The sequence below is a fragment of the Rhincodon typus genome, chromosome 28, assembly GCF_021869965.1.
Source record: "Rhincodon typus isolate 14 chromosome 28, sRhiTyp1.1, whole genome shotgun sequence".
NCBI classification, from domain to species: Eukaryota; Metazoa; Chordata; class Chondrichthyes; order Orectolobiformes; family Rhincodontidae; genus Rhincodon; species Rhincodon typus.
The window spans coordinates 16,399,098-16,426,015 of record NC_063359.1 but is presented as its reverse complement, the minus strand read 5'-3'; the positions used below and the strand labels follow the sequence as shown (position 1 = coordinate 16,426,015).

At 37.2% G+C, this 26,918-nt stretch overlaps 2 protein-coding genes across 5 annotated transcripts in view; both read left to right on the top strand.

Annotated features, from left to right (window-relative positions):
* The window catches only part of LOC109913773 (glutamine synthetase-like), a 190,998-nt gene that overhangs the window by 106,270 nt on the left and 57,810 nt on the right, over positions 1 to 26,918 (top strand). The gene's annotated exons all lie outside the window — the stretch shown is intronic.
* The window catches only part of ehmt1b (euchromatic histone-lysine N-methyltransferase 1b), a 170,372-nt gene continuing 160,563 nt past the window's right edge, over positions 17,110 to 26,918 (top strand). For 3 of the 4 annotated variants that reach the window (XM_020526558.2, XM_048613801.1, XM_048613800.1), the window contains exons 1-3: positions 21,477 to 21,512; positions 24,021 to 24,105; positions 26,296 to 26,903. In XM_020526558.2, coding sequence (XP_020382147.1) covers positions 24,030 to 24,105; positions 26,296 to 26,903 — 684 coding nt within the window. In that variant the 5' untranslated portion in view covers positions 21,477 to 21,512; positions 24,021 to 24,029. Of the gene's footprint in view, positions 17,176 to 21,476; positions 21,513 to 24,020; positions 24,106 to 26,295; positions 26,904 to 26,918 lie in introns of those variants that run through there. The other variant, XM_048613799.1, reaches the window with a different exon arrangement.

The window sequence follows — 26,918 nt, the reverse complement described above, 5'->3', positions numbered from 1 at the left end:
TGCTTTGCCACAGTGCAGTTTAATAGCTCATGCTGTTTAGAATCTAGTGCTTTGTGTGGCCTCCTTGGGAAGGCTACTTTAGTTTTGTTTCAGCTTGGCATTGTCAGGTCACTCACCACATGACATCAAAAGTTCCTTTGTTGATTCCCAGGTCATTTTATAAACTGAAGCTGAATCTATTTGTATTGTATAGGAAATTAGACATTTCTCTCCTACTATTATTAAATTTTCTCTTTATAATTTTGGTTTACTTTTTCAGTTTGAATGAACAATAGTCCTGGCATCTTGTATAGTTGGAAATGCATGAAAATAAAATATATGTACATATTCTTGTAAATTTGGAGTTATGATTTTCTGTGTTCTTGGGCAAAGCTGCAATTTAGGGACAGGTATTGCTCCAGTTTGTTGCATACGTAAATCCTTTCATGTACTTAATTTTCATTTGATATAGTTGCATTGTTTGAAGAAAATCAGAATGGAACGTCATTTTTTAATAATGTAGTAGCGCTAGATAGTATGGTCTATATGTAAAGCCTTGAAAGGATATACATTACCCATTTAGTATATTTGAGATCTTGCTATTTATTTGAACCTAAAGGAGCCCAAAAACAAATGAGCACATGATTGCTTTGGTCCTTGACAGCAAATTATTTTTATGAAGTTGGAACTGATTACTCAAATCATTTCATTTTTCTTGTTATTGAACATGATTCTTTTTACAATGCTCAATACCATGCAATTGGCGCAGCTTATTTTTAGTGTGAAACTTCTAATTAAAAATGTCTTTTTCTGATAATTAATCAGTATAACCTTGATCTTCTTTCAATTCCACTTGAATTTTATTGGACTCTGTGAAAAGTTACTTTTTTTAAATTTATGACTGGCTGATAAAATCAATAGCATGGATATACAGATTGCTTGAAAGTATGTAGGACTCTGCTGCTCTGGAGAGGATGTTTTGTTAGGTGTATTTCTCCCTTGGAAAATCACATTTTGAAATGTTTCTTGTGAAATTGTAGTTAATGTTTCTATCAGTTTATTGAAATACATGTGAGGACCTGAATTCCACTTTTGCTTGAAAAAAATAGATTTCCATTGCAATTTTCAGAGTTTTTATTTTCATTATATAATTGCTGTAATATTTTGATGTTAAGTAAAACAGCTGACCTTGCAGTACTGTTATATAGTGGGAAGTTCTGCAACTGATTTAGCTTCCAATAGCAAAATCTAGCTGTTCCAGCAGTTAAAGCCACAAAACGGTTGACTTTCTCAAAGTACCTCAACTAAGCATACTCAAAACATTAAATCTGATCCTATGAGGCTACAGAAATACTTAATAACTCTGTGTGGGGTGATATAGTTGAAAATTATTCTTCTACTTAGAAGCTTCTTGAGATTTAGAAGTTGGTTGGATTATAGGTCTTAGACTAATCATCCTTGATTTTTTTTTGTTTTCGAGCTTCAAGTTTCGAATGCTCCATTGTTAGGTTAAAAACATTTTTCTCTTGCTAATACATTTTATATTGGTATTGGGAGTTCAGAGTATCTGATGGTTGAAATATTGCTGACTAAATCAAGCATTCATGTAATTTAATGTTTTAGTACAAAGACTCCGCAATATTGAAAATCCTGGATGATTTACTAATTTACAATTTTAAAATGCCAGGCTACTGTTGAATAAAACTGTTTCCATAATGTCATGCTTTCTCACTGAACATTGGAAATCTGTTGATGAGTTATATACTGGATAAGATATGCTTATTTGGAATTATGCTTTACAGGAGTCTGTTGCTGGCCATTTGCGGGTCAAAGACATTACCAGATGTTGAAAATAATATATTGTAAGGATATTTTCTTTAAGTATTATTTTGCAAACATTGTAATCCAGTTTTTTTTGGAATGTACATGAAATAGGATGTTTGTGTAACTCAATAAAATTTGTTTGGTTTCAAAGCAAACTGCAACTATTCTTCAAGCAAAGTGATTTGCTCAAGTTCATTCAGGGATGTGTTTACATCAGCTATTTTTAAAAGTAAGGTTTAATAAAAGGGTAAATCTGATTTCAATAGATATATTCGTACCATTGCTCACAGTATGTCATATTCTGTATTCTAGAAATCTACCACAAAAGAGGAAGGGCATAAGTGAATTTTGCAGATGCTTAAATTGGAATCATCTCAAGATTTTTCTTTCAGTGAATCATATTAAGTCAAATTGTTTTCAGTTCCTTGTTGACTTCAGATAAGAGAACATGGGATTTTGTAAATCAACTATGTTTTTTCCAACTAAAATGAACAATTTTTTCCCCTTTGTCCAATCCTCCCACAAGCTTACTTTTAAGTTTAGTTATTTGATGGCAGCCAGTTCCATGACTTGCTGATACTTGTGCAAGTTATAAGCAATCTCACTAAAACTAAACTGATATGTAAAATCTGAACATACAAGTAGAGGTCATACCTCCTGTGCAATTCCCTTGTGTTAAGGACCTTTTTTTTTGCTGTAGGCCCATATAATCTCAAGACTGGGGATATTATGGTTATGCCAATGCAATAATGCAAGTGTCTTCAGAAACCTTGTACTTTCAGCTTTTTAATCTTTGTGCAGTTATCAGTTACGTTGAATTTGAGGGTGAAAGGTAGCATTTGGTTCTCTGAAGCTGTAACTTCTATCATTTTAGTTGATATTCTTGGGGCCTAAGAATTAACATGAAGTTAATTCTTTGTGTTTATGTTCTTGTGCAAAGTAGCATCAAAGTTCAAGCATGCAGGCAAACAGAACCCTATTTATACAAGTACAGGTAAAGAGGTACTTTCATCTATCAGCGTGGAAATTAGAAACTGCTTTCAGATTGGAAATTTGGAGTTGCTGCCTTTTAACATAAATAGTATTGATGGAAGACCAGGAATCTGATGGTGTTTTTACCTGGAAAAAACTCCTCAGAAAATACAATCCAAGATAAACAGTCAATCTGTAATTAATTAACTATTGCTAGATCTGCGTGAAACAAAATACAAATCTTCTTTATTACACTGCTCTGAGATTTCATTGGGGTATCATACATAGACAATATGTAAAGTTTTTTTTTGCCTTCCACTAGTTTGACAATTCCTTTTGTAATTAACCTGTGGGGTTGAAATACTGTTACCAGTTTAAACTGATGTGCACCTACACTACATTAGGAATTGTCTTGGGACTGGTCTCATTTGGACTAGTACTAATTTATACATGGAATAGAATGATTGAGAATGGGTTTTTCTTCTCCTTTCTCAGTTGGAAATTAGATTTTAGATCTGAACTGACAAAGTGACAGTTTAGAGTTGACGTTGACTTACTTTCAAATATCAAAGTCGGATTTTCTTCAGGTTCACCAACTTTAGAGGTTCCGGATAACATCAGAAATGGTACATACTTTTACTTTTCAATGTAGCTGCTGTGGTTTTAAAATATAAAAGTGTCTGGTCAAATGTAAAAATGTTGTGTAAAATTTGGTGGATTCATGGTAATCCATCCCTTGCAATTGGTATCCAGGCCAAAGAGATTTTAAAAATCCATTTTATGCTGCAGCTTTTATATTTGGTCTCAAAAGCAGAAATATGTGGATGACAAAATTAAACAATTCTGGTTGTATATTTGAGTCATGATATCCTGAAAAAGAAATTGTTGCCTGTTTTCTTCCATCCCTTGCATATAATGGTCTATAATGGCATTAACTGTTTTCTAAGATAAATTAAAGTTCAAATTATGTTCCTACTTAAGTACTTGTAAGAATGTAAGAGAGTTCAAAGGATAAAAGTGTCTATCTTCCATTCAAAAATTATCACTTTAGGGCTTAACAGTCACTATTTAAATATATACATAGTTTTTATGTTCTTAAGTTAGTGTATTACTTATATTGGTACATGTGTGCTCTCGGTAATGAGGTGACCTGTGGGTGACTGTGTTAGATTTGTGCCTGCGTACCTGCTGTAGTTCATGAGAATCACTAAATCTGGTTGAAATTCAACAAGCTATATTGTTTCCTCTGCAGTTATTGTTTGTTACTCTTAAGATCTTCCTGGAGACGTGAATAACCCTGGGTTCCATTTTACTGCAACTCGCCTCCTCTGAACACCCGTTGCCTTCTCCACCTATGCCGTAGCTACCAAATATGAGTACATCACAGATTTCTTCCCCTAGCAAGTTGAAGGCTTTCCATGTAGTTGCTTATGATATATCTTCCCTTTTGCCTTGTCCTCAGACATTCTTCCACTTTAGCCTCCAGAGTCCTAGTTCCTTTTAAGCACCAGTTTAATTCTGATAATCAAAAGTGCCACAATTCCAAATACAGAAGGAGATAATTCTGCCCATTGTGTCAGAATTGACTCCCCAACTGCATAATTCACTGAGTACCCATTCCCTGGCAGTCCCCCTGATAACCCTGCATGCTGCAATGAAGCCCGTCTCTTCCTCACCTTTCAGCAGTGCTTTCCAGGCCTTAAGTATACACCGTGTAAAAGTTACTCCCTCCAAAACTAATATATGCCTCTTGTGACGAGGCCCGAAACAGAACATTACACTCAACTTGAGAGATGATGAAGGCTCTGTTAAACTGAAGCATGTTATATTTCAGAACAACACTCTGTCCCCCAGCTCCCTGCCCCAACTAGAGCTAAAAATCTGTGGAGGAGGCAGCATAGTGATATGGTTGCTCTGTCCTGCCAAGGCTTCCTTTTTAACATCTGGGGGCTAATCCCAAAAATGGGAAATCTGTTAGTCATACTCTCAAATTCAAATCTTACAGTTCATGCGTCAGATAACGCCATCATTATCCCTCGGAGTATCCTGTCTCACCAGCAAGTCACACCCAGAAGAGGTTACTGCAGAGTGGTAGGAATTGAGGAGGAATTTAGCCTAGGATTCCTCAACCTTGACTCTGGACCCCGATGTCAAATCTAGGCAAGGAAACCTCCAACTGACTACCATTTACTGCATCTCTTTGGCTGATGACTCAGTACTCCTCCATTTTGAACACCATTTGGAGTAAGTACTAAGAGTGGAATGGTGCAGAATGTATCTGGGTGGGGGACTTCACTGTCCATCACCAAGAATGGTTTGGCTTCACCACCACTGACTGAGCCGGTTGAGTCCAAAAAATGCAGCTGCTAGACCTGGTCTGTGGTAGGTGATTGAAAGGGAAAAAAACATACTTGAGATCATCGTCCCCAATCTGCCTGCCCCTGTTGCATCTCTCTGTGACAGTATCAGTAGAGTGACCACTGCACAGTCATTAGGTATTATGCTCTGTCTTCACATGGAAGGTATTTTCTCTTGTGTGTATTACCACCTTGCTAAATGAGATAGACTTTGAACTCATGCAGCAACTCAAGACTGGGCATATGAGGCATTGTGCACCATCATCAGTAGCATATTTGTACTCCAATGCAGTCAACGACCTCATGGTCTGGCAAATTCCCCACTCTGCCTTTGCTGTCAAGGCAGGGGATCAACCTTCGTTTAACGAAGAGTATAAGACATCATGTCAGGAGTCGCATAAGCAACAAGTAATAGGTGGGGTAAGGGATTTCACAACTATTGGATTAGGTCTTAGCTTTGCAGTCCTACAACATGCTTTTGTCAATGCTGGTGGATAATTAAACTACTCACTGGAGGAGGAGTCTCCACAAATATGCCCGTTCATCAATGATGGGGGTCCCAGCACATTAGTGCAAAGACAACGCTGAAGATTTTCATCAATGTTCATCCAGAGTTGTTGAATGGATGTTGCATTTCGGCCTCTCCAGAAGTTGCTAGCATCGCAGGTGTCAGCCTTCAAGCCATTTTGATTCACTCCACATGATATCAAGAACTGACTGTAGGCTGTGTTCCTGTCTTTTTCCCCTTCTGTATCAACCTCTGAGGCTCATGCTAGCAGCGCTTTCCAAAGTCAGTGCTAGGAACAGAGTCCACACATTTTGGACCTGCTGTGTAACTATGCAGTTTAGAGAGACTGTTGACTGCAGACACTGGATACTGCAAAGAATATAAACCCTGACAACACTTCAGTAATAGTACTAAAGACTTGTCCCCAAATCTTGCGATACCCCTAGTCAAACTGTTTCACTTCACTTATGACAGTGACATCTATCTGACAAATGGAAAATAGACCATTATACGAAAGGTATGACAATCCAGTCCAGCTAATTACTGGCTTGTTGGTCCGCTCTTGATAATCAGTAAAGTGGTTGAAGTGGTCATCAAAAGTGCAATGTTCATGCTTAGCAACAATCTGCTCACTGAAACTCTTTCATTTTAAAATTCTGTTAGACATGGGCACCACTGGCTGGCTGGCTAGCATTTATTGCCCATCCCTAGCTTCCTTTGATCTGAGTAGCTTGCTCGGTCATTTCAGTGGGGAGTTGAAACACTACCTCATTGCTGTAGCTGTGGAGTCACGTGGGCCAGACCAGGTGAGGATGGCCGATTTCCTTCCCTGAAGGACATTAGTGAGCTAGAAGGGTTTTTCTGACATTCAGCAATGGTTTCATGATCATCAGTAGATTCTTAATTATCTTTAAATTGAATTCAAATTCCACCATCTGCCATGGTGGGATTCAAACATGGGTCCTCAGAACATTACCTGATTCTCTGGATTAATTGTCTTGCGATAATACCACTGAACCGCTGCCTCCCCAGTTTGGATTCCATCAGATACATTGATCTCCTGACCTCATTACAGCTTTTATTTAAAGATGGACAAAAGAGCTGAGCTCCAGAAGTGAGGTGAGTGATTTTTCTTGACAATGTACTTGACTGAGTGTGGTATTAAGGAGCTCTAACAAAGTTGAAGTCAATGGGAATAAAGTGGAAAGCACACCGCTGGTTTAAGCCATGAAGGAAGATGGTTGTGGTTGTTGGAGGTTAGTCGCCTCAGCTCTAGGACATGTCTGCAGGAGTTCCTTGGGGTGGTGTCCTAGGGCTTAACCATTTTCATCTGCTTCATCAACGATCTTCCATCCATTATAAGGTCAGAAGTAGGGATGTCAACTGATGATTGTACAATGATCAGCATTCACAGCTTCTCCGATAGCAAAGCAGTCCATGTCCAAATGTATTAAGATCTGAACAATATCCAAATTTGTGCTCAAAAGTGGCAAGTAACTTTTGGACAAGTGCCAGACAATAACATTCCTTTGATATCTGATGGCATTACCATTGCTATATCCCCCAGTTATCAACAAGATGCTGTTATCCAAGAGCTGAACTGTACGAGCCTCATAAATATTACGGTAACAAGAGCAAGTCAGAGGTTAGGAATTCTGTGGTGAGTAACTTGCCTCCTTTCACCCTAGTGCCTTTTCACCTTTTACAAGGCAAACATCAGGAGTATGATGGAATTCTCATCCTATCCGCAAACTTGCTTGAATGAGTGCAACTCCAGTCACAAGAAGCTTGACACCATCCAAGGCAAAGCAGCCCGCTCGATTGGCACCACATTCAGATGCACTGCAGAAATTAACCAAAGCTTCTTAGATAAATGCCATCTGGAACTCCATACATACAATGCCTATAGATGTCATTCCCCAGTCCTTCATATTGGTGTTCTGCTCAAATAGGTTAATTAGATAAATCAGATATGATCAATCCTTCAAACATCCTGTTCACAAAAATCAGTATAAATTTATCCTGGCCAGTTACTGACTCCTCTGAACTGTTTTGTGTGGAATAAGTGGCACTTACTCCTTAATAACCAAGTAACCATTGGTCAGTTTGGGTTCTGCCAGGAGCCCATTGCACCAGCCCAAAATATAATTGGTCCAGATATGGTGGGCATAAACTGAATAAAGATATGAGGCCAGAGTGATTATCCTTCACATGAATGCAGCATTAAACTGAAGATGATATCAAATATCTTCAGTAAAACTGATTCCTTAAGATTGACATGCAATATTTGCTGGTAATTGGAGTTAATATCTGTTATAAATGAAGGTTGTCGGAGACCACTTAACTCAGCCAGCAATCTAAGTCATCTATCTTTAGCTGTTTCGTTAGTGAACCGTCCGTCAAAAGGTCCAATAATGAAGCAGTCTGCAACCTATGCAGAAAGCCCAGGGCTGTATTGTCTTCACTAATGTGGCAGCTGACATTTGTGCTACATGTGCCAGTAGACAACCATTTCTGACAAAAGATTTACTTGTCTTGGCATTCAGTAATGCACCATTGCCCAAACTTCCCACCAACCTCAGTAGTCAATCGATGATTCTCCATCATTTCCGTACGTCCAGTGATTCTCCAACCAATGGCACTTGCCCCTCCACTTCCTTTGCAGCATTATGAAGGGATTGCTACTAATACCCTAGTCCACTTTCCTTCCCGTAGTTCCTTTTCATCTAAGTGCAGGAAATGTGACACTTGCCCTTTTTACCTACTCCCCTTCTCAAAGGCCCCAAACACTCCTTCCAGTTGAAATCATGATTTATTTGTACATTTTTCATTTTAGGCTACTTGTATTGACTCTTCATCAATGGACTGGTTGACTGCTTTATGCAACATTTTTGTTCACTCTTATGTGGATTTCATGTATGCTTTCCAAGACAGATCACTGGACAAACGTTAGGTGCAAGGATATTATTAATGTTTGTTTTGCTAAGCTTGAGAATGTGAGGCCACTTGTCTTACTGTCTCAGCTGTAACTATTTCATCATACATCAGAAATCAAACTTGAAGCTTTTTGTTTTGTGAATTGTAGCAAAATTGAATGGTTCTTGTGGTCACTAAGCATGAGTGAGCATGGTACAATGGATTAAACTAAAATTCTTAGCTTAATAAAATGCAAATTTCTTTCCTCTTCAGTTTTTTTTAATCATTTGCTCGTGGGTTATAAGTGGTGCTGGCAAGGTTAGTGTTTATTGCTAATCCCTTATTGCTTTTTAGAAAATAATGTTGAACCACTGCGGTCCTGTTGGTTTAGGTACACTGACGGTATTGTTTAGAAGGGAATTTCAGGTTTTTCACCAACAATTGAAGGAATAACTACAGCTCTAAGCATGGATAGTGTGTATTTGGACACACTTTGTTTGTTTTTGTTCTTCCCAGAAGATTTCGCGTTTGGAAGGTGCTGTCTAAGGAGGATCGGTGAGTTTGCATGCACTGCTGCCACTGTGCACTAGTAGTGAAGAAAGTGACTCTTTAAGGAGTTGAATGGGGTGCCTTTCAAGGAGGCAGCTTTACCTTGAACTGTGTTAAGATTGTTCAGTGTTCAGGCTGCACTCATCTAGTCTATTGCAGAGCATTCCATCACATCCAAGTCTTTGGTTATGTGGATAGTGGATAGGATTTGGGGATTCAGTGTTTGGTTACTTACTGCAGAATTTCCAAGTTGAGACTTGTTCTTGTAGACACATTATTTATATGGCTGGTTCATTTGAGTTGCTGATTATCACAGAATCCCTACAGTGTGGAAGCAGGCCATTCGACCCATAAGTCCACACCGATCCTCTGAAGAGCATCCCATCCAGACTCATCCCCTACCCTATCCCTGCACATCCCACTCTAGACACTATGGGTAATTTAGCATAGCCTACCCACCTAACCTGGACATCTTTGGAGGAAACCGGAGGAAACCCACGCAGGCACGGGGAGAATGTGCAAACTCCACACAGACAGTTACCCAAGGCTGGAATTGAACGCAGGTCCCTGGTGCTGTGAGGCAGCAGTGCTAACCACTGTGCTGCCCCAAAAATAAGTCTGAGCCAGGTCGGAGTGGTGGATAGGATCAAGAAGTTGATACTGGGAGATTCCATGATAATGATGCTGTTGACCAATGATTCTCACTTGTTGGAGATTGTTAATGCTAGGCATATTTGTGGATTTGAATATTAATTGCCAGCACAGATTGGTTCAGTGTCTAAGGAGTGATGGATGTTGCCGAACACACTGCAGTGAATGTATTTTTCAAGAAGAAAAGCCTTTAAAGCCAACAGCTCCTAATGTCTTCATTATGGTTATAAACATTGATCATTATTGATACATATTTGTTGTTGCTGAGTGATGTGAAATTGAATAGTATTTTTAATTTTGGGCTTGTTTTTGTATCGCACTATTACCAAGGCCAGAGGTTTTGACTTTGAAAATTTAGTTTATTTGTGATTAGAATATTTTAAACTGTTTTGAAAGCATTTGCACCTAGATTATATATGACAGTGGGTCAGCTGGATTTATCTCAACTGTTAAATCTCCATTTGTAGAAAGAAGTGGGATAAGTTATTTTGAATCGCATGATTCCACAGTTCACATGAACTGGAGATAAAGTCCTGGTATATCTTTGGGAGAGATTTTCGATCTTCTTTTGTCTTTTTAAAAATTAGTCACTTGTAAATGAGTACTGGTTTGAAATTGTGATTTTTAAAAAAAAAAAAAAAAAAATTTATTCAGGGCATGTACTGTCAGTGGCTAGCTTAGCATTGATTGCCCATCCCTCATTACCCTTGAGAAGGTGATGATGAGCTGTCTTCCTGAATGACTGCAGTTCTCCCACAAAAGGGTGGGAGTTAGGAAGGGAGTTCCCGGATTTTGACCCTGCGACAATAAAGAAATAATGTTATAGTCCCGAGCCAGTATGAGTGTGAACTGGGGGAGAACCTTGCAGGTGTTGGTGCTTCCATGCATTTGCTGCCTTTGCCTTTCGAGATGACAGTGGTGGTTGGTTTGGAAGAAGCCGTTTAAGGAGTCTTGCTGAGTTGTTGCATGCATCTTGTAGATGGTACATACTATCGCTGTGTGGCGATGGAGGAGGGATGAATGTTGAAAGTAAGGGGGTGCCATCCAAATGGGTTATATTGTCCTAGACAGTGTCAGACGTATTGCATGTTGTTGGAGTTGCATTCATTTAGGCAAGTTTGGGGGACTTATTCCATTGCACTTTTGACTTGAGCTTGTAGATGGTGGAGAGGATTTGAGGAGTCAGAAAGTGAGTTACTTGCTGCAGGTTGCCTAGACTTACTCTTGTAGCCACAGTATTTATATGGCTCATCCAGTTCAATTTCTAGTCAGTGGTAACCTGCAGGAATTGGGGGGTGGAAATCAGTGATGGTAATGCCATTGAATGTCAGAGGCAGATGGTTCAGTTCTTTTTTGTTGGAGATGGTTGTTTCCTTTCATGACACAGATGTTGCTTGCCATTTATTAACCCAAACTGAATGTTGTCCAGGTGTTGCTGTATATGGGCATGGACTTCATTATCTGAGGAGTTGGGAATGTTGCCGAATATTGTCCAATCATATGCGATCATCCACACCTCTGATGTAATGGTGGAAAGAAGGTTATTTGATGAAGCAGCTGGTTCATGGTTAGGCCTTGCACACTACCTTGAGGAGCTCCTGCTGAAATGTTGAGATGATGACCTGCAACAAAACATCTTTCTTTGTCATGTATGGCTCCAGTCAGTGGAAAATGTTCTCCCTGATTTCCATGGACTCCAGTTTTGTTGAGGCTTGATATCTGACTTTAGAAGTATGTTAAATCTTTGGGGCATTTTGCCTTTGTCCAATCGTAGTGATCAATTACAGTTGCCTCAGCTTTAAGACTGGCTAAGTGATTCCGTGTGTGCGTTGTGGGGCATTTTGCAGTAGCAGAAACAATAGCCTGACTGAAGTTTTGAGAGCCGGAGGGAAAATCATTCTTATTTGGTGGCCACTCTACTCTCTCCTCCCCCCCCGCCCACCCGCCAAACACCAAAAATTACTTTTGTGTGTGACATATTTGTTGCAGTGTCCTCAATTTCTTCAAAATTGCTGTGGCCCCAATTTGTGCATCTTAAAGAGAAAATTGACTGGAGGACCCCACTTTGCTTTCTTTGTGAAATGGTGGTGGCAGATCTTTTGAATCTGGTCTACATTAACCTGTTGTGAAAGTTGTTATGAAATTGAACTATTAAGTCTAGGATTTGTTTTGTTTTCCTAAGTCCTTGAAATATGAGGAAAATTTGGAAGTGAAGGGAAAAACAATGTATTGGAAAATATCCGTGATATGGTGATTTATTTTTCCAACTGGTGTTGACAATTGTATTGTAGACTATATATCTTTGTAAAACTTTGTACATTAGATGATAGTTGCTCAGAAGAAATTTTGTTGCACAATGTGCACCTCGAGAGCAATTAATCTTGGTGGTATTACCCACCCAAATGCACATGGTTATTTTGTTCCAATTATATACCCTATCTTAAGATGCCTTGAATCAGATCTTGTAATCAAAAGTCTCACAATTGAGTTTGTCTTGACCCTTGAAGTAATATATGACAAAATTGCACCATACTTGTTTTAAAACTAGAAACTCTACAATAAATTGTATGGAATTCTAAACTTGGAATATTGTTTAGAATTCTAATTTTGTATTAGGGTGTATTGCAGTGCAGGCATGCTTCTATAGTCATCCAAAATGTTATTGTTGCAAGGGAATTGAAATGTAAAACAAGGTGTTGTTTTTTCTTTGCAATTCTATGTTTTAATTGCAATTTTAAGCTCATTGACCGGAATTGTAAACAATGTACAAAAATACTGTTTTTATGTCTTCATTCTAGACATAATGCAAGAGTTGGTAATGTGATTAAATTATTTCACAAAATAGGATTGTACACAATATTTTGTCGTAATGTCAAATTGTGGTCCAAATAAATTTGATACAAATTTGTATAAGTCATTGTCACCTATTACTCATTATAATGTTGATTATTGGATTGAAATTGAGTTGTCATTTTGACTGCTTTTGTAGATTGCCATCTCCATTCTTGAAGTAAACTTGCAAAATTACCCAGATTCCCCTCTCCAATGACTGAGGAATTTATCAAGTCTCATACAAAAATAGTGTAATAAGTTAGAATTTCAGTGAAGCATTTAGTATCAGCATGATATGCCTGGTTTTAATATACTTGAGCCAGTGTTGTAGTCAACAATATGATTTTACCCTTGATCCACAGTATTCAGATTGAAAGTTGGTTTGAAGTCTTTGTTGATTCATAGATCATACAAATTCTAGTATATTTAAAAGAATCTTAGATTTTGATGAAGCAGACTGTTTATTTGTTTGTCTGCCATAGCATCCTTTTTTTTATATTTACATCCTCCACAACCAAGAGAATGAGAATTTAAAATACATTTTGAAGTAATTGTGTTCAGCTCCATTTTGGGTTACAAAATACTGACGTAGGATTTTGCATATTTTCAATTCATGTTGACACAACACATACTACAGTATTTTGCTTAAGTCCCACAATTCCAAACTGTTTGATGTCAGTGCAACAAAGTAAGAAGGAAGTACCAAATATTGTTTGTGTAAAGCTATGCTCAGGATACCAGCAAGAGTCATTTGAATAGATGCTAAAACTTACCTTGAATCTAGAGACTGCTATTTCATAGATTTGTGTGTATATTTGTATAGAGTATAAAATCCATTGGAGTAATTTTATATCCTTCTTGAAGTGTGGTTTACCAAAACTGTAACTTGTGCGAAATAAATTTTATCCTCAAATGTAGTCATAACTAAATCAGTGGAAAATTGTTGATCTTGTCTGCATGCAACTAGTATCCATAAAGAGTTGAATTTTCAAATACGGTACTTTAACTGGTCGTTCTTGAGCATGCTCACTTCAATGAATTGAACCCTATTGGGAAGCTGTAGCATTTGCTCACAATTCTTTGAATCTGATGTAAACACTAGTGATTTTATGAAAGGAAAGATCTTGGATATTGATTGTATACTACACTGTCTATTGGTTTGTGTTTTTCATAAATTTATATTGCAGTAGCCTACTGGCATTTTTTTTTTCATTGGGAAGCAATTTTTAATCTTGGTTTTTGGATTTTTGTGGGTGCCCTGCATCAATGGATGTAGGATAGCATGTTTTGCATATCTCAAACCACCATTTAACATTTGACTGTCTACTTAGTGTTGTAATTCTCAAAAAGCAATGAATAGATGTGAGTATTTGAGAGGAAATGCACAAAATTTTGCAATTTATTGTTGTTTCCTTTAAGATGCGTTTATGAGGATTGGTATGTTGTCAAAAGAATTTCACAAATTGACATATTCCATATTTAGTTGTATTAGTGGTGTGATGATTAAAAAGAATCTTAACTGGGAGAGTTTCAGACCAAAGGAGAAGTGTGTATGAATTTTAAACTTGTTTCAGTATTTTCAATAAGCGATAATTAAATTATTTATAATTGTGATGTAACAGTTATGTCTGGCTTGCAGTCCCTGCAACATTGATGCATTATGGTGTTTTGGCATTCTAAAATGGAGAACATTTTCACTGTACCCTTTCCTCTGTTTTAAAGTGCAAGTGCATATGCAAACTGAAATGCATATAGTTGGTGCTTGTGGTTCTGTACTTCTTTACTGAATGCATTTGTCTTTGAATGTAAAATGACACCAAAATTTCCTCAGCAATTCTCTTCAGTCATTGTGCTATTCCCTGAATGGTTGTGGATTATTTCCTTGGTGTTTGTATGGGATGTTGTAACTTCCTAATCTCACCTTGTTTATTACTAATTGAAATTGAGCAACATGGGACTTTGTAGTAATATTGGCTGCAATGAGATTTTAGAACTTGGGGAAGCCATGAGGGATACTGTTAGGAAACAAAGGGTTAAGTCTGTTTACATAAAATAAAAGCTTGTCCATAGTAGAAATGAGAAAGAAGTATCAATTTTATCTGCTAATTGCACCGTAATTTTAGGGGTATATGTATCATGTTTCAATTAAATATTTTAAATATGAATTCAGATTTTCTTCCTCTGCAGTAAATTGAGTGGTGCAGTAGCCTTGAGCAGTGTTTCACCTCTGGAACCAGGATTTAACCAAAACCAGAGCAGATTAGTGCTCTGAGTACATTTACTGCTGTATTTGTAAATGTTATGATACATGTGGCTCTTGTGATTCAGATATTGATGTAAATCTGCCATACAAAAGTACCCTTTTGAAAATTGAGTGCAGATGTGCTATTTATGCTTTCTATCACAAACCTAAACCTTTTGCATTCCTAAGTACAAATCCAGTGTGTAGAGTTGATTTTCCAAATGATTCTCCTTTTGTTTTATGGTCACCTGCACGAGTTTTTTTTGTTTTTGAAGGGAAATTACCACAGTGAAACAATCTTTTAATTATTTTCAGTGAACCACTTTTAATCTCTAGTCCATATCAATAGGCTCTTAATTCCTTTCTTTCATTGATAAAGTCACATTATTTACCGGACAGTCATTGTTCACTTTTACTTCAACACTGCAAGTAAAACTTATTGCCTTTCTGCAAAGGTACTGACTTTTCCCTCACCACTGCGCTCACCCTACGGTATCTTAATACTTAAGTATGGGCTGTGATTGTTGACGCTGAGGCACTCAAAATTGAACCACATTCCAGTTTTATGGGCATCTGCATGAGAAGTCTGGAAGCTTGGATGATTTATTCTATCCTCCCTGGTTCACATATGCTGAAGCCATTTGTCATATCCAGCTGTGGCTGTGACTGCTACGAACTGTAATACGTGGAGAATCACACCCCAAATAGATTTGTAGCCTGTAGGTCTAATGAAAAATAGCATATGTGAGGTAGGATCAGATTTGCTTTTGCTGAAGTAAATCAAAAATTGAATATTTTTTGTTTTCATGTCCAGATTTAATAGAAAGCTTTTCATGTAAGACTCACAGAGATCGTAGTGTTCACAGCTTTAATTTTCAAATGGTTGCTCCATATAAGCATAAAATGGCAGAAACTTAGAAGGATTTCATCCTGAGCTTAAATAAAAGTTTGACCTTCAAATTCAGTTGTAATATCAATTGTCTTAAGATGAGACTTTCCAGAAAATAATACACAGCGTATATTGTGATGTGAAACAATGCTTCAGAATATAATATTTTCTCTTGCTATTTTGCTTCTCACTTGTTTAAAAAATGTAGTTTTGGATGAAATTTTGCTTGGCAATCAACTTGAGTTCTTTCTGCCATATTTTTGCTTCACGTGCTACAAGTTGTTTAGTTCTGCCTTTTGTTGTGTTTGACATACACAAAATTTTTTGTAAGCGGTTTTGGTATTCCAATTCTGTTATTTGATAGATTAATATTGAAGTTTTTGCTTATTAATTGCTGGACCCTCAACTGAAATTCTACTTTATTTCCAGTGTGTGTGCTTTCTTCAAAGGGAATTGATACTTCTTGTTTAATGTACTTCATTTACATTGGATTAAAGGAGCACAAGGTTACTTACACAATTTCTATCTGTATGATGATAGTCACGTGGTTGAGCTGAGGTGACAGTTTCTGAAAGAATTCCTCTTTTGTTTCCGACTACATGTACCATGCTTTTAGAGACAACTGTCATCTTGGTGTTAAGTGTTATATTTTCAGACTGCTTGACTACTTCCAGTAAAGCACAAAATTCCATAGTAGTTCTTCCAGTTGAACTACGGCCTTTCTGTGAGTAGTTTTTTTATTGAACTACATTAAGTTCAGTATAATACGGTAACGAACCATTTTAGAAATTTATGATCTTTTGTGTAATCACTCAACAAACCTTCAAAACCAGGTCTTCCAAAATTAAGGATGGATTAGTCAAATTAGATTTCTAGCAATTAGTTTGTCTAAGTTCCATCCAAGTCTGAACTAGAGCTGATTTTTAAAGCGTGGGGCATTATTTTTGTATTGAGGTAATTTACAATCATAGTTCTACATATTGTGCATTAAGCATGTATCAATGATATTTTGCACTTCCCAAAATTTAGCACTTGTTTCTACCTGTGGAATTGCTCTGTTTTTTTTTTAAATTAGGTCGATGATGATCAGTTAAGACTTGCCAAGAGGGAGATGTTTATTTATTTGCATGATCCTGCCTTTCACAATTACAAGACATAGATCAGTGTTTAATGAATTAAATGTGTATCAATTGAACTGAACATTTTCATGAAATTTCAAGAAATTTTAAAGAGCTTAAAGCAAAGAACGTTGTCTCAATAAGCCTCAAAATGGCAGATAATTTTATCTGCAAGGACTCGTGTTATGAAATGGCTGAATCTGCAGTCAGCTGTCAGTATTGAGCATGCTCAGGTCATTGAATTGTAGTCCATAGGGGGAGATGAGGAGTAGAAGCTCAGGAACGGTCTTCAGCAGGAACTGGGATTTACAACTGTTTGAGCCTTTGTCTATGGAAAGGTATCAAAGTGACCTGTAGATCTTTACTTTTGCAGACTTTGCTTTCTAAAAAGCTAATTTTCACTTGCTACTTGTGGCTCAACTTAGAGATTTTAGAATTATCAGCAATCTTCCTGAATGGTTTACAACCAAACAAAATTCCCCAAATAATTCTCCTAAATTTAAAGATGATAATAATGATTCATAGCATAGGGAATTGTTAAGCAATTTGAGCAAAACTACAAGGTAACCACTTGATTGTGGAACTTTAAACACCACTGGATTTTAATGATTCAAATAATAGTTTCATGTTAGGTTGATAAGCTTACAGCATTGATAACAAATGTTTCTCCAAGTACTTGAAGATAACACTTTTCATTTGAAGTAACATGGATGATATTTATGCACTCTAAGATTAACTATCCTAAAGAAAGATAGTCAAAACATTAGGAAGTTAAGGGTCTATCAAGGAAACAGCAATAGGCAAATGGCAAATACATTTTTAAGCTGGTATGCAAATTCCTGCCCCATTAAATAATCAAGATACGTCCATTTTATTGCACGTACTTGTGTAAAATTGCCAAAATTCTGATTTGAAATAATATTGGATATCAGCCCATTAGCTGTATTTTAGAGCATAGACGATAGAACAGTTCAGCACAGTACAGGCCCTTTGGCCCACGATGTTGTGCCGAACTTCTATCCTAAACCTAAGGTCTATCTAACCTCCACCCCTACCTTATACTATCATCCGTTTTGTGCATTCAAAACTGAAATTGCATGATTTAGGTACCTTGCAGTGAGTAAAAGTATAATGCTTGCTCTTTGCTGGGGACATGCTTCTGTTAGCTGAAAGGAAAAATAAATTCAGTATAGTTTTCAGAACTGTAGTTAACTGTACAGCATGAATTTATGTTGTGTTTCTGAATACAAAGTGTTTTCTTGGTGGGTATTGAAAGAAAATTGGGGAGATGACTTGGTAATTTTTGTGAGATGTTTTCTGGAAAGAATGATCTAAGTTTTAAAGCAACATTCTTGAGGATTTCACATGCGTAGCTGTTTGTGCTTCTGTATTTTTCTAGTTTCTAAGCATTAATACTTTTGTCAGGTGGACTTAAATGTGTTATAAAATCAAAGTCATGGAGAAATTCAGCAGGTCTGTCAGCATCTGTGTGGAGAGAGGAGAAGAGTTAGAGTCTGCTATGACTCCTCTTAAGAACTAATAAATTGGGTGGAAAATTGCGTCTGAGGCATGTTGCTTTGCTCCAAACAACAAAAATACATCGATTTGTTCAGTGTTTGAGCTCTAGTGAACATATTTTTGGAGCAATGCTGCCTATTGGGTTAACTTTGCATGAATCTTGTAAATGTAATGAACAACACTATGGAACACATTAGAAGCGGTTCTTCTGAAGCAGTGCTTTTTTCCTCTCTGCTTTTAGAGTATTATGAACTGTGCTGGGCTCTTGCACATATTTACTGAAACAGTTAAAATATTTCCAGTGGGTTGACGATTTGGCTGTAGTTACAGTATCCAGTTGGACTATAAACATTTCATTGTATTCTATGTCTCTTTTCCCCACTTCAGTAGTTTTCTTTGTCATGTAGCTGATGATGTGCATTGTTGATGACCAGTATAGTATATGGAGCATTTTAGTAACTGTGAATATAATTTTTCAATAATACTGCATGAAATTAGGTAGTTTATGAATTGTAACTTGAGAGCATAAGTCTGAGTGTAAAAAGAAAGGCAGTTGAATGAACTTTTAATATGAAACAGTAGTTAACACCATAATTTGGTGAGTTGCTAGTGGGAGCAGTTTTTCAGTGTCATTGAGATTTAATTATTCAGTCAGAAGGAAATAATTTGGTGTAGGTGGAGCCAACAGAAAATTGAAAAAATCTTGGCCATTGTGTTTTTGTGTCATTTTTTTCCCTGAATTTACAGTCTTTGTGTCACGAAAGCCGCACTTACTAAATAGGGAAAAGATAAAGGAAAAAAATAATTTTTATATAAGGTATCTTTGCAATAAATGGCTGTTATAAAATGTCAACATTATTACATTCTAAAACAAATATACTATTAATTAAAGTTAACATAGTGTTCGTGTAATTGGGAATGAACGTTTTGCTCATGCACCAACAATAACTGGGACAAAAACAGTAACATTTCACTACAGTATACAGACTGAATTGCTGAGATTTGTCAGGGTATATACTAACATGCCGTCCGTGTAATATTCAAGTCGTGTAGCAAAGAGCAACCTCTCTGCTTTTGTCTCTGCACCTATCTCATTCAATTATAGACTGATTACGTGACACAAATCAGAAGCATTTTGTTAGGAGTCCTGAGGTTTTGGGACACAGGGAGGTGGTCCAGTGTTGCTGTATTACATACTTTGTATTAGCCATGCTCTCAATATTTGATTGATTCCATGAAATTGCTGTTCACCAAATCATTGCACTAAATTATGAGATAGAGACTATTATTTATAGCGTAGAAATTATGTAATGTGATATTAGAAGCTTTAACTTATCATTTTGAAGTTTCCTCAATACATTTTGGAAGGCAAAGTAGGCAAGATAACTTGCAACAAATTACTTTTAAATTCTAATTATTTACATATGAATACAAAAAGAAAAGAGCTGATGTAGATCACCGGCCCTTTGAGCCTGCTCAGCAAATCAGGAAGGCCATCTCTGAGCTGTTTTATCAGATTCCACATTTCCACTTAAACCCATCCCCCATGCCCAATGACCTCTTAGTCCCTTTTTACCAAGAATCTGTCTACCTCGCCTTAAAAATATTGTAACGATTTCGAGTTCAGTGCCTTCTGAGGTAGAGTTCCAGAGTTGCACAACACTCTGGAAGGATGAAATTCTCATCGCTGTACTTGGTAATGGTAAGGCTTTGCTCTGGAATGACAAAATTGTAATGTTTTTTAAATGAATCTATACCTTGATTTTGGGAAGTCTTAGCAGTCTACATTACATCCAGTAAAATAGAATAATACCTACACACTTTTGCTATTACCTCAGGGTACAATTCAATTATGGCTTAGTTGAAACTCGAGGCACTTGAAACTACTACATGTCTTTATTTTGCCAACTCAACCAAGCCTGTTAGGAGATGACAATTTTGCTCAGTGTTTTGTTGTGTTTGCGCAGTTGCTCCTCCTAGCCTGTAAGAGTGACTCCTACTGGGCAATCATCAGTACTGTGGTGCCACAGTCAACATGAATTGCCTGAGTGCTGTTTCAGTCTGTGAGTGAGAGATGTTCTTTCTCTATGTTACTGTGTGTGTTTTCAGCCTACACCGTTTTTATAGTGCCATCCAGTTTTAGGAAAGAAAAACTCGGTCTGGAACAATTGCAACCGAAGAAGAATGCCTCTTCTCTATTTGTTTTCCTAGACATTGACTTTTGTTGCTTGTGAATTATTTTGTCCTATTTTCTGGAAAAGTTTCTAATTCTCTTTTGTGATTGGAGTAAAGTATGTGTGCTACGTTTATTGGTGTTGATTGATTGTTCCATTGAAGTGGGTGTGCAGAAATCCATGGGCAGATTGAAACATCTTGATCTGTTAGAAAAAAAACAGGCAGGGGACCTGTATTTGGGTGTTTGTGTGAAAGTCCTTTTGGACTTTACTTATCTCAGTTCCAGTGATCTCAGTGCAATGAAAACAATAGCTGGCAGTCATATTCTGCCATAGCTTGAGAATGAGAAACCCTTTTTATGATAAGGCGCTGCCTCCCGGTGTTCACTTTCATTCTGACCAATGTCAGTATGCTTTCCCTAATGTCACTAGAGTCTACTGATGCATCACTTATGCTGACACTAGAAACAAAAAATTTAGCAAACCCCCTCAAGATAATACATTTGAATATTCTGTATAGAATTACTACTGTAAATTAACCTAGAATGTCAGTTTCAGTAGTGCTGCAAATAGTTATACCTGACATTTGCAATAACTGTTTGTATTCAGACAGTTTGCACCATAGAAAGAAACCACCATGTCATGTTGGTGCTAGGTCTTCAGTTGAAACTGTCTGTTCTAATCCCATTTACCAGGCTTTTCCTCAAATACATTGTTCAGATTAAATTATGCAAACTTTGATGCAATAACTCCCTTATGGGAAAGCATTTCAGATTCTAACAAGCCTTATTTTTTTAAATTTCCTTTTTTGATCTTCCAGTCACCATTCAAAGTTTATACCTCCATATTACCAATTTGCATAGGGAAAAGAAACATTTTAATTCACTCAATCTTTCATAATTTTGAAAATGTCTTTTACCTTCTCTATTCCAGGGGAATAAAGCCTTTCTCCACAGGTATAATGTGTAATTCCTAACATTCTGGTGAGTCTTCACTGTCTCTTACCATAACTCCCTAAAACCAGACGCACAATTGCAATGCAGTACAGCAAGTTTGGCCTACCCAATATCTTCTGTAAATTCAGTAACATTGACTTGCTTGATTGTCAGCGCACATGTGTATTAGAATTTAATTTGCATTTTAATAACCTTTCAATCTGCAGTCTTTATAAATCTGTTTATATATAGTACCAAATCAGTTTCTCCGTTTGAAGTCTTCCAATTTATTATCATTTCACTACAGTTCCAGAATTTCATTACAAACTTTACGTATGTAACTTGAAACTTTTTTTAATATTTAGAATAATGCAGAAGATGATGTAGAAATGTTCAAAAGCAAAACAGATGGAAGCAGGCTGTTTGCAGTAGTTAGGGGATCTAGGCAATACTTAATCTCATATTTTTTGGTGTGCAGACCTTCAAGGTCTCTGCGAAACTGGAAGTCCATGTTTTTGCAAGCTGATCAGCCTGTGCAGAGCCTCAGAGAAACTACAGCACAATTGTATTATTGTGCAGCTCAGAGAACACATTGCATCTAGAATGAAGTGATAGTGAATTTTTAAAAAAAAACTGCATTTATATAGTAAATCTCACAAAAACCGAACACTCCAAAGTACTTTACAGCTAATTAATTAATTTTGGAGTGTAGTAAGTATTGTAATAAAGGAATTGTGGTTGTCCATTTAGGTACATGAACAATATTTCAGGCGTAGGTTGAAAAATGGCAGTTGTGTGCCAGATAATGACCATCTTCAATAAGAGACAATCTAACTATCTCCTGATGACATTGAATGCCATTGCCATTGCTGAGTCTTCCATTCTCAACATCCTGGGGTTACCCTTTACCAGAAGCAGTTCAACCAGCCATGAACTAGACTGTAGCTGTAGGAGAAGATCAGAGACTAGGACCTCTGCAGCGAGTGACTCACCACCTGACTCAAAGCCTGTTGACCATCGACAAAATACAGATCGGGAGTGCGCTAGAATGTGCTCCACTTACCTGACCAAGTACAGCTTCAACAACGCTCAAGAAGCTCAACACCATTCAAGACAAAGCAAACCCATTTGAATTGCACTCCATTGACTACTTACTCCATTGGCACACAGTGGCAGCAGTATTTCCCATCTATAATATGCACTGTAGCAACTCAGCAAAACACCTTCAACAGTAACTTTTAGACCCATGAATTTTTTTTAATACCAAGAAAGACAAGGGCACCAGATGCATGGAAACACTATCACTAGCAAGTTTCCCTCCCAGCCACACACCATCCTGATTTGGAACTATATTGCCATTCCTTCACTGGAACAGGGTCAAAACCCTGGGGTCAACAAATCAAACTTTTTCTGTCAGCATCCTTGTAAAATTGATCTTTATTAGAAAAGAGATGATTTCATTAGGCAATGGAATCACTAACGTTGAACTCATTTGTTGAAAGATTACTTGGGAACCGCTTTGCTCACAGCATTATGCATGTACCTGGGCCACATGGACTTCAGTGATTTGAGAAAGTAACCAGGGATGGGTGACAAATTCTGGCCTAGCGAATGATGCCCACACCATGTGAAAGAATATTTAAACTGAATGGTGGTAACTTGCAGAAGACTTAGAATGTTTTGGAGACTAGCAGGATAGGTAGATGGGTTGGAATGCACTCATTGTAGAAAAAAATGAATTATAATTCTCACCACCTAAATATTCTCTGTTTATCCAATATTGGCTTGCAACATTTGCCCATGGTGTGTGTTTGAACTTCAGTATTTTTTGGGTGAAGAAATGTTTTGGCCTGTCAAATATCAGATTTTGCTTAACATTAAATTGCAACCATAGCCCCCTATTACCTGACCTTGAACAGGAGCATCCAGTATAGTGAATTCAACTCCCTGCTTGGACCCCAGTGTGTTCCTTACAGCAGGATGAATGTAACCTGGCACTTTGTAATTCATTATTTTTCCGCTTGTTTTGCACAGCCACACCACAATGGAAATTTTTTTTTGTTGCTACAAGTGTTCTTTTTAATTAAATTATGTATCGCATGTTATTGTGTTATGCCAGTACACCATTGCTCATTTGCAGAATCTAGATGTTGTGCTTCACCTACTTACCAGGGTCCCTGGATGTTCGTTAACATAATTTTTGAGTTTTCTTTTGTTTAAACTAATCTTGCAACTTGATAAAATTGACAAGGTCACAAATGGTCAGAGTAGTTTCGCGTTAGCTTCCTTCCATCTGCATGCAAGTGCGTTTGATCTTATTGAAAAGGGATGCTTTCAGAAGGCAGCGGATCACTTAAATTGAGCTTAGTTGATGAAAGTACATTTAATAATGGTTTTCATTGGTCACTGAATCTCCAAATATGCATGAACTATAGAGAAAGAAGTACTTAAGTCAACAAAAATACTTCATCAATTCAAGCTATTTAAAAACTAAGTATATTTATGTACAGGTACAGTATATCTATAAACGATAGTAATTCTCTTTTTGGATTTCAGTCTGCAGATATGACTGGGGCAGACACTGCTATAGAAGATCGGAAGCGGGAAGTGGCAAAAGAACTATCCACAACTGAAGACAAAGGTGAATAAAGACAAACTCAGAAGCTAAATGCCATTAATATTTTTTGAATATGTTGTCTAAGCAAAACAGTAAGACTTTTAGTTCACAGAACACTTGGAAGTAACTGTAATGAAAAAAATGGGTTTCGATTTCCAGTTATGATAGTCTGTTGGGTTTAGTTCATAGATGACTATGGAATTTAAAGTAAGCCATGTAAGATGGAAGAGTTTGTCTGCCTTAGTTGATTTAGAAATAAAAATTGTAGCAATATTATGTCAAATTGTATTTGTTGGCAAAATATGCTATTTAAGCTTTCATTAGAAGGATGAATTCATAATTTGCAATGCACAAATTTTTACTCGGGTGTTTAGCTGATTGAAGATAACCGTTGTGGTGAAATGCATGCTTAGGAAATTGAGTTCATATGTTAGAATTCATGATTGTGGAATTTTGGACAGTTAACATAGAACAGTTCAGAGTTCAGAAATAACTTGGGTGTGGGGATAGAGAGTAGTATAACCAAACTTACAGATGAAGGTAGAATAGTTGGGAAAGTAAGTTGCAGTGAAGAAATAAGAAATTTACAAATGGATATTGGAAAATTAGGTGAATAGGCCAGAATTTGGCGGATGAAGTTTAATGTGGATGAGTGTGAGGTTATCCATTTTGGTCAGAGGTAAAGAAAGGCAACTTAATGTCTAAATGAAGAAAATCTTCAGATTGCTTCAGTGCAGAGAGATCTGTGTGTCCTTGTGCATGAATCACAGAAAACTAGTATGCAGGTACAGAAAGTAATGAGGAAAATAGAATTTTGACATTTATTGTTAAAGGAATAGAGTATAAAAGTAGGGAAGTGTTGCTGCAACAGTATGAGATATTAGTGAGGCTGCATCTGGATTACTGCATACAATTCTCACCCCCTTACTTGAGGAGGAATGTAGTTGTATTGGAAGTGGTGAAGAGGAGGTTCATTAGTTTGATCCCAGAGATGAGAGATTTGTCTTTTAAGATTGAGCGGTACTGGCCTACACTCGCTGGACTTCAGAAGAATGAGAGGAGATCTAATTGAGATATATAAGATGGTAAGGGCAATTGACAAAGTAGACATAGAAAGGAAATTTCCTTGTGGAGCAATCTAGAATGAGAGGTCTTGGTTTTAGGCTCAGGGTAGAAGAATTAAAACAGATGAGAAATTACATTTCTCAAAGGGTTATGAATCTGTGGAATTCACTACCCCAGAGGATACTAGAACATTGAGTAAATTTATGGAGAAGCTAGACAGATTTTTAGTTAGTAATGGGTTAAAGGGTTTTGGAGAGCAGGCAGGAAAGTGGAGTCGAGACCAAGCTAAGATCAGCTATTATTGTATCAAATGTTGGAGCAGGCTCAAGTGGCTGAATTGCCCACTCCTGCTCCTCGTTCTTCTGTTCCAAAGATGCTATTGGCCCATCTTGTCCATGCCAGTGCTTTAGAAAAGCAACTCTCAGCTTGACCATTCCCTTGACAGCTTCACAGATTCCTTGGCAGTTTCAATGCATTTATCTTCTTTTTTGCACATGTTGATATCTACTTTTAACAATCCCAAATGACACTTAGCCACATGTACAGAGCATCTTGCTTCTTAAGATGCTCTTGGACCTATCCAAAAGGGTTCCCTGTTTTTTTGAAAGAACTCATGACAGCTTTAGACTGTCTCCTGAAAGTTCTGAAGCATACAAATTGTGTTATGGATACCCACTAATAAAAGTGAACATGCAGTTGTGTCCATGAACCATGGATGTACAAATTATAATCCAGCCCTGTTGTCCTTCCTAGTGATAGTGATGGGTTTCGGGGACAGGACTTCCTGAATTGCAACTCTTGGACCATTTTGACTAATCTAGGTCTTAGGTTGCTTTCCAGCCAGTTTCTGTAGAGGTAAAACTTCACAATTTTCTACTAAAAGTCCAAATGAATGAGTCTGAAAATGAGTATTTCTATTGAAAACCTACCTTCTTGCGAGGTCAAAATTTAAATGTTTCAAATTATTTTCTAAAACTGTTGATTTAGTACAGTTGTTCTATTCTTGATTTGAGATGTTTAAAATAAAAAAGGTCTTACTGCATGTATTGAGAGTTTAGTATTTTTCACTATTGATTGTAATTATTTATTTAGTTTATCCACGTGTTTTTGTGAAGAGAAGTAATGAGACTCTTGTGACCTCTTTTACAGGAAGTGACCTTACAGCTGCTAACTTGAGTGCCACAGAGAAGCCGCTGGAAGCTTGTGAGATGTTTGCAGATGGTGAAACCAATGGTTCTTGTGGAAAGAGTGAAGAAGCGTCTTCAACAAAGACTCATCAAGCATCAGTTAGAAACACTCAGGACACTCTGAAAACAGCATCATGGGATTTAAGTGAACTAAAGCAGATAACTGAAAATGGAATATTGGGAGAAGATAATAAGACTGTTAAAACTAGCAATCATATGAATTCAGATGATGTGACACTAATGCCTTTGACAGGAAGTAATGGATTTGTTTTAAATAGTAAACCTTTACTGCAGGTACAGACTGGGAGTCCTCCTCTAATCGGTCATGCTGCCAAAACACTTCCTTCATCTCCTAGCAAAGGTGGAGGAGTTAACAAGGTAAAAAACTTAGGTGCAGTTGAAGTTTTGCAAAACCAAGCCATGAAACCGCTTAATATGGCATCAGCCAAATCAGGAGAAGAAAACCCAGAAGAAAACACATCTCAGGCTAAAAAACTGTCACAAGGCCTTAATGCTGAGGTCAAGATTCACAGAGCCAGGAAAACTCTGCCTAAACTTAATTCAAATCAGGTGAGAATTTGGCCT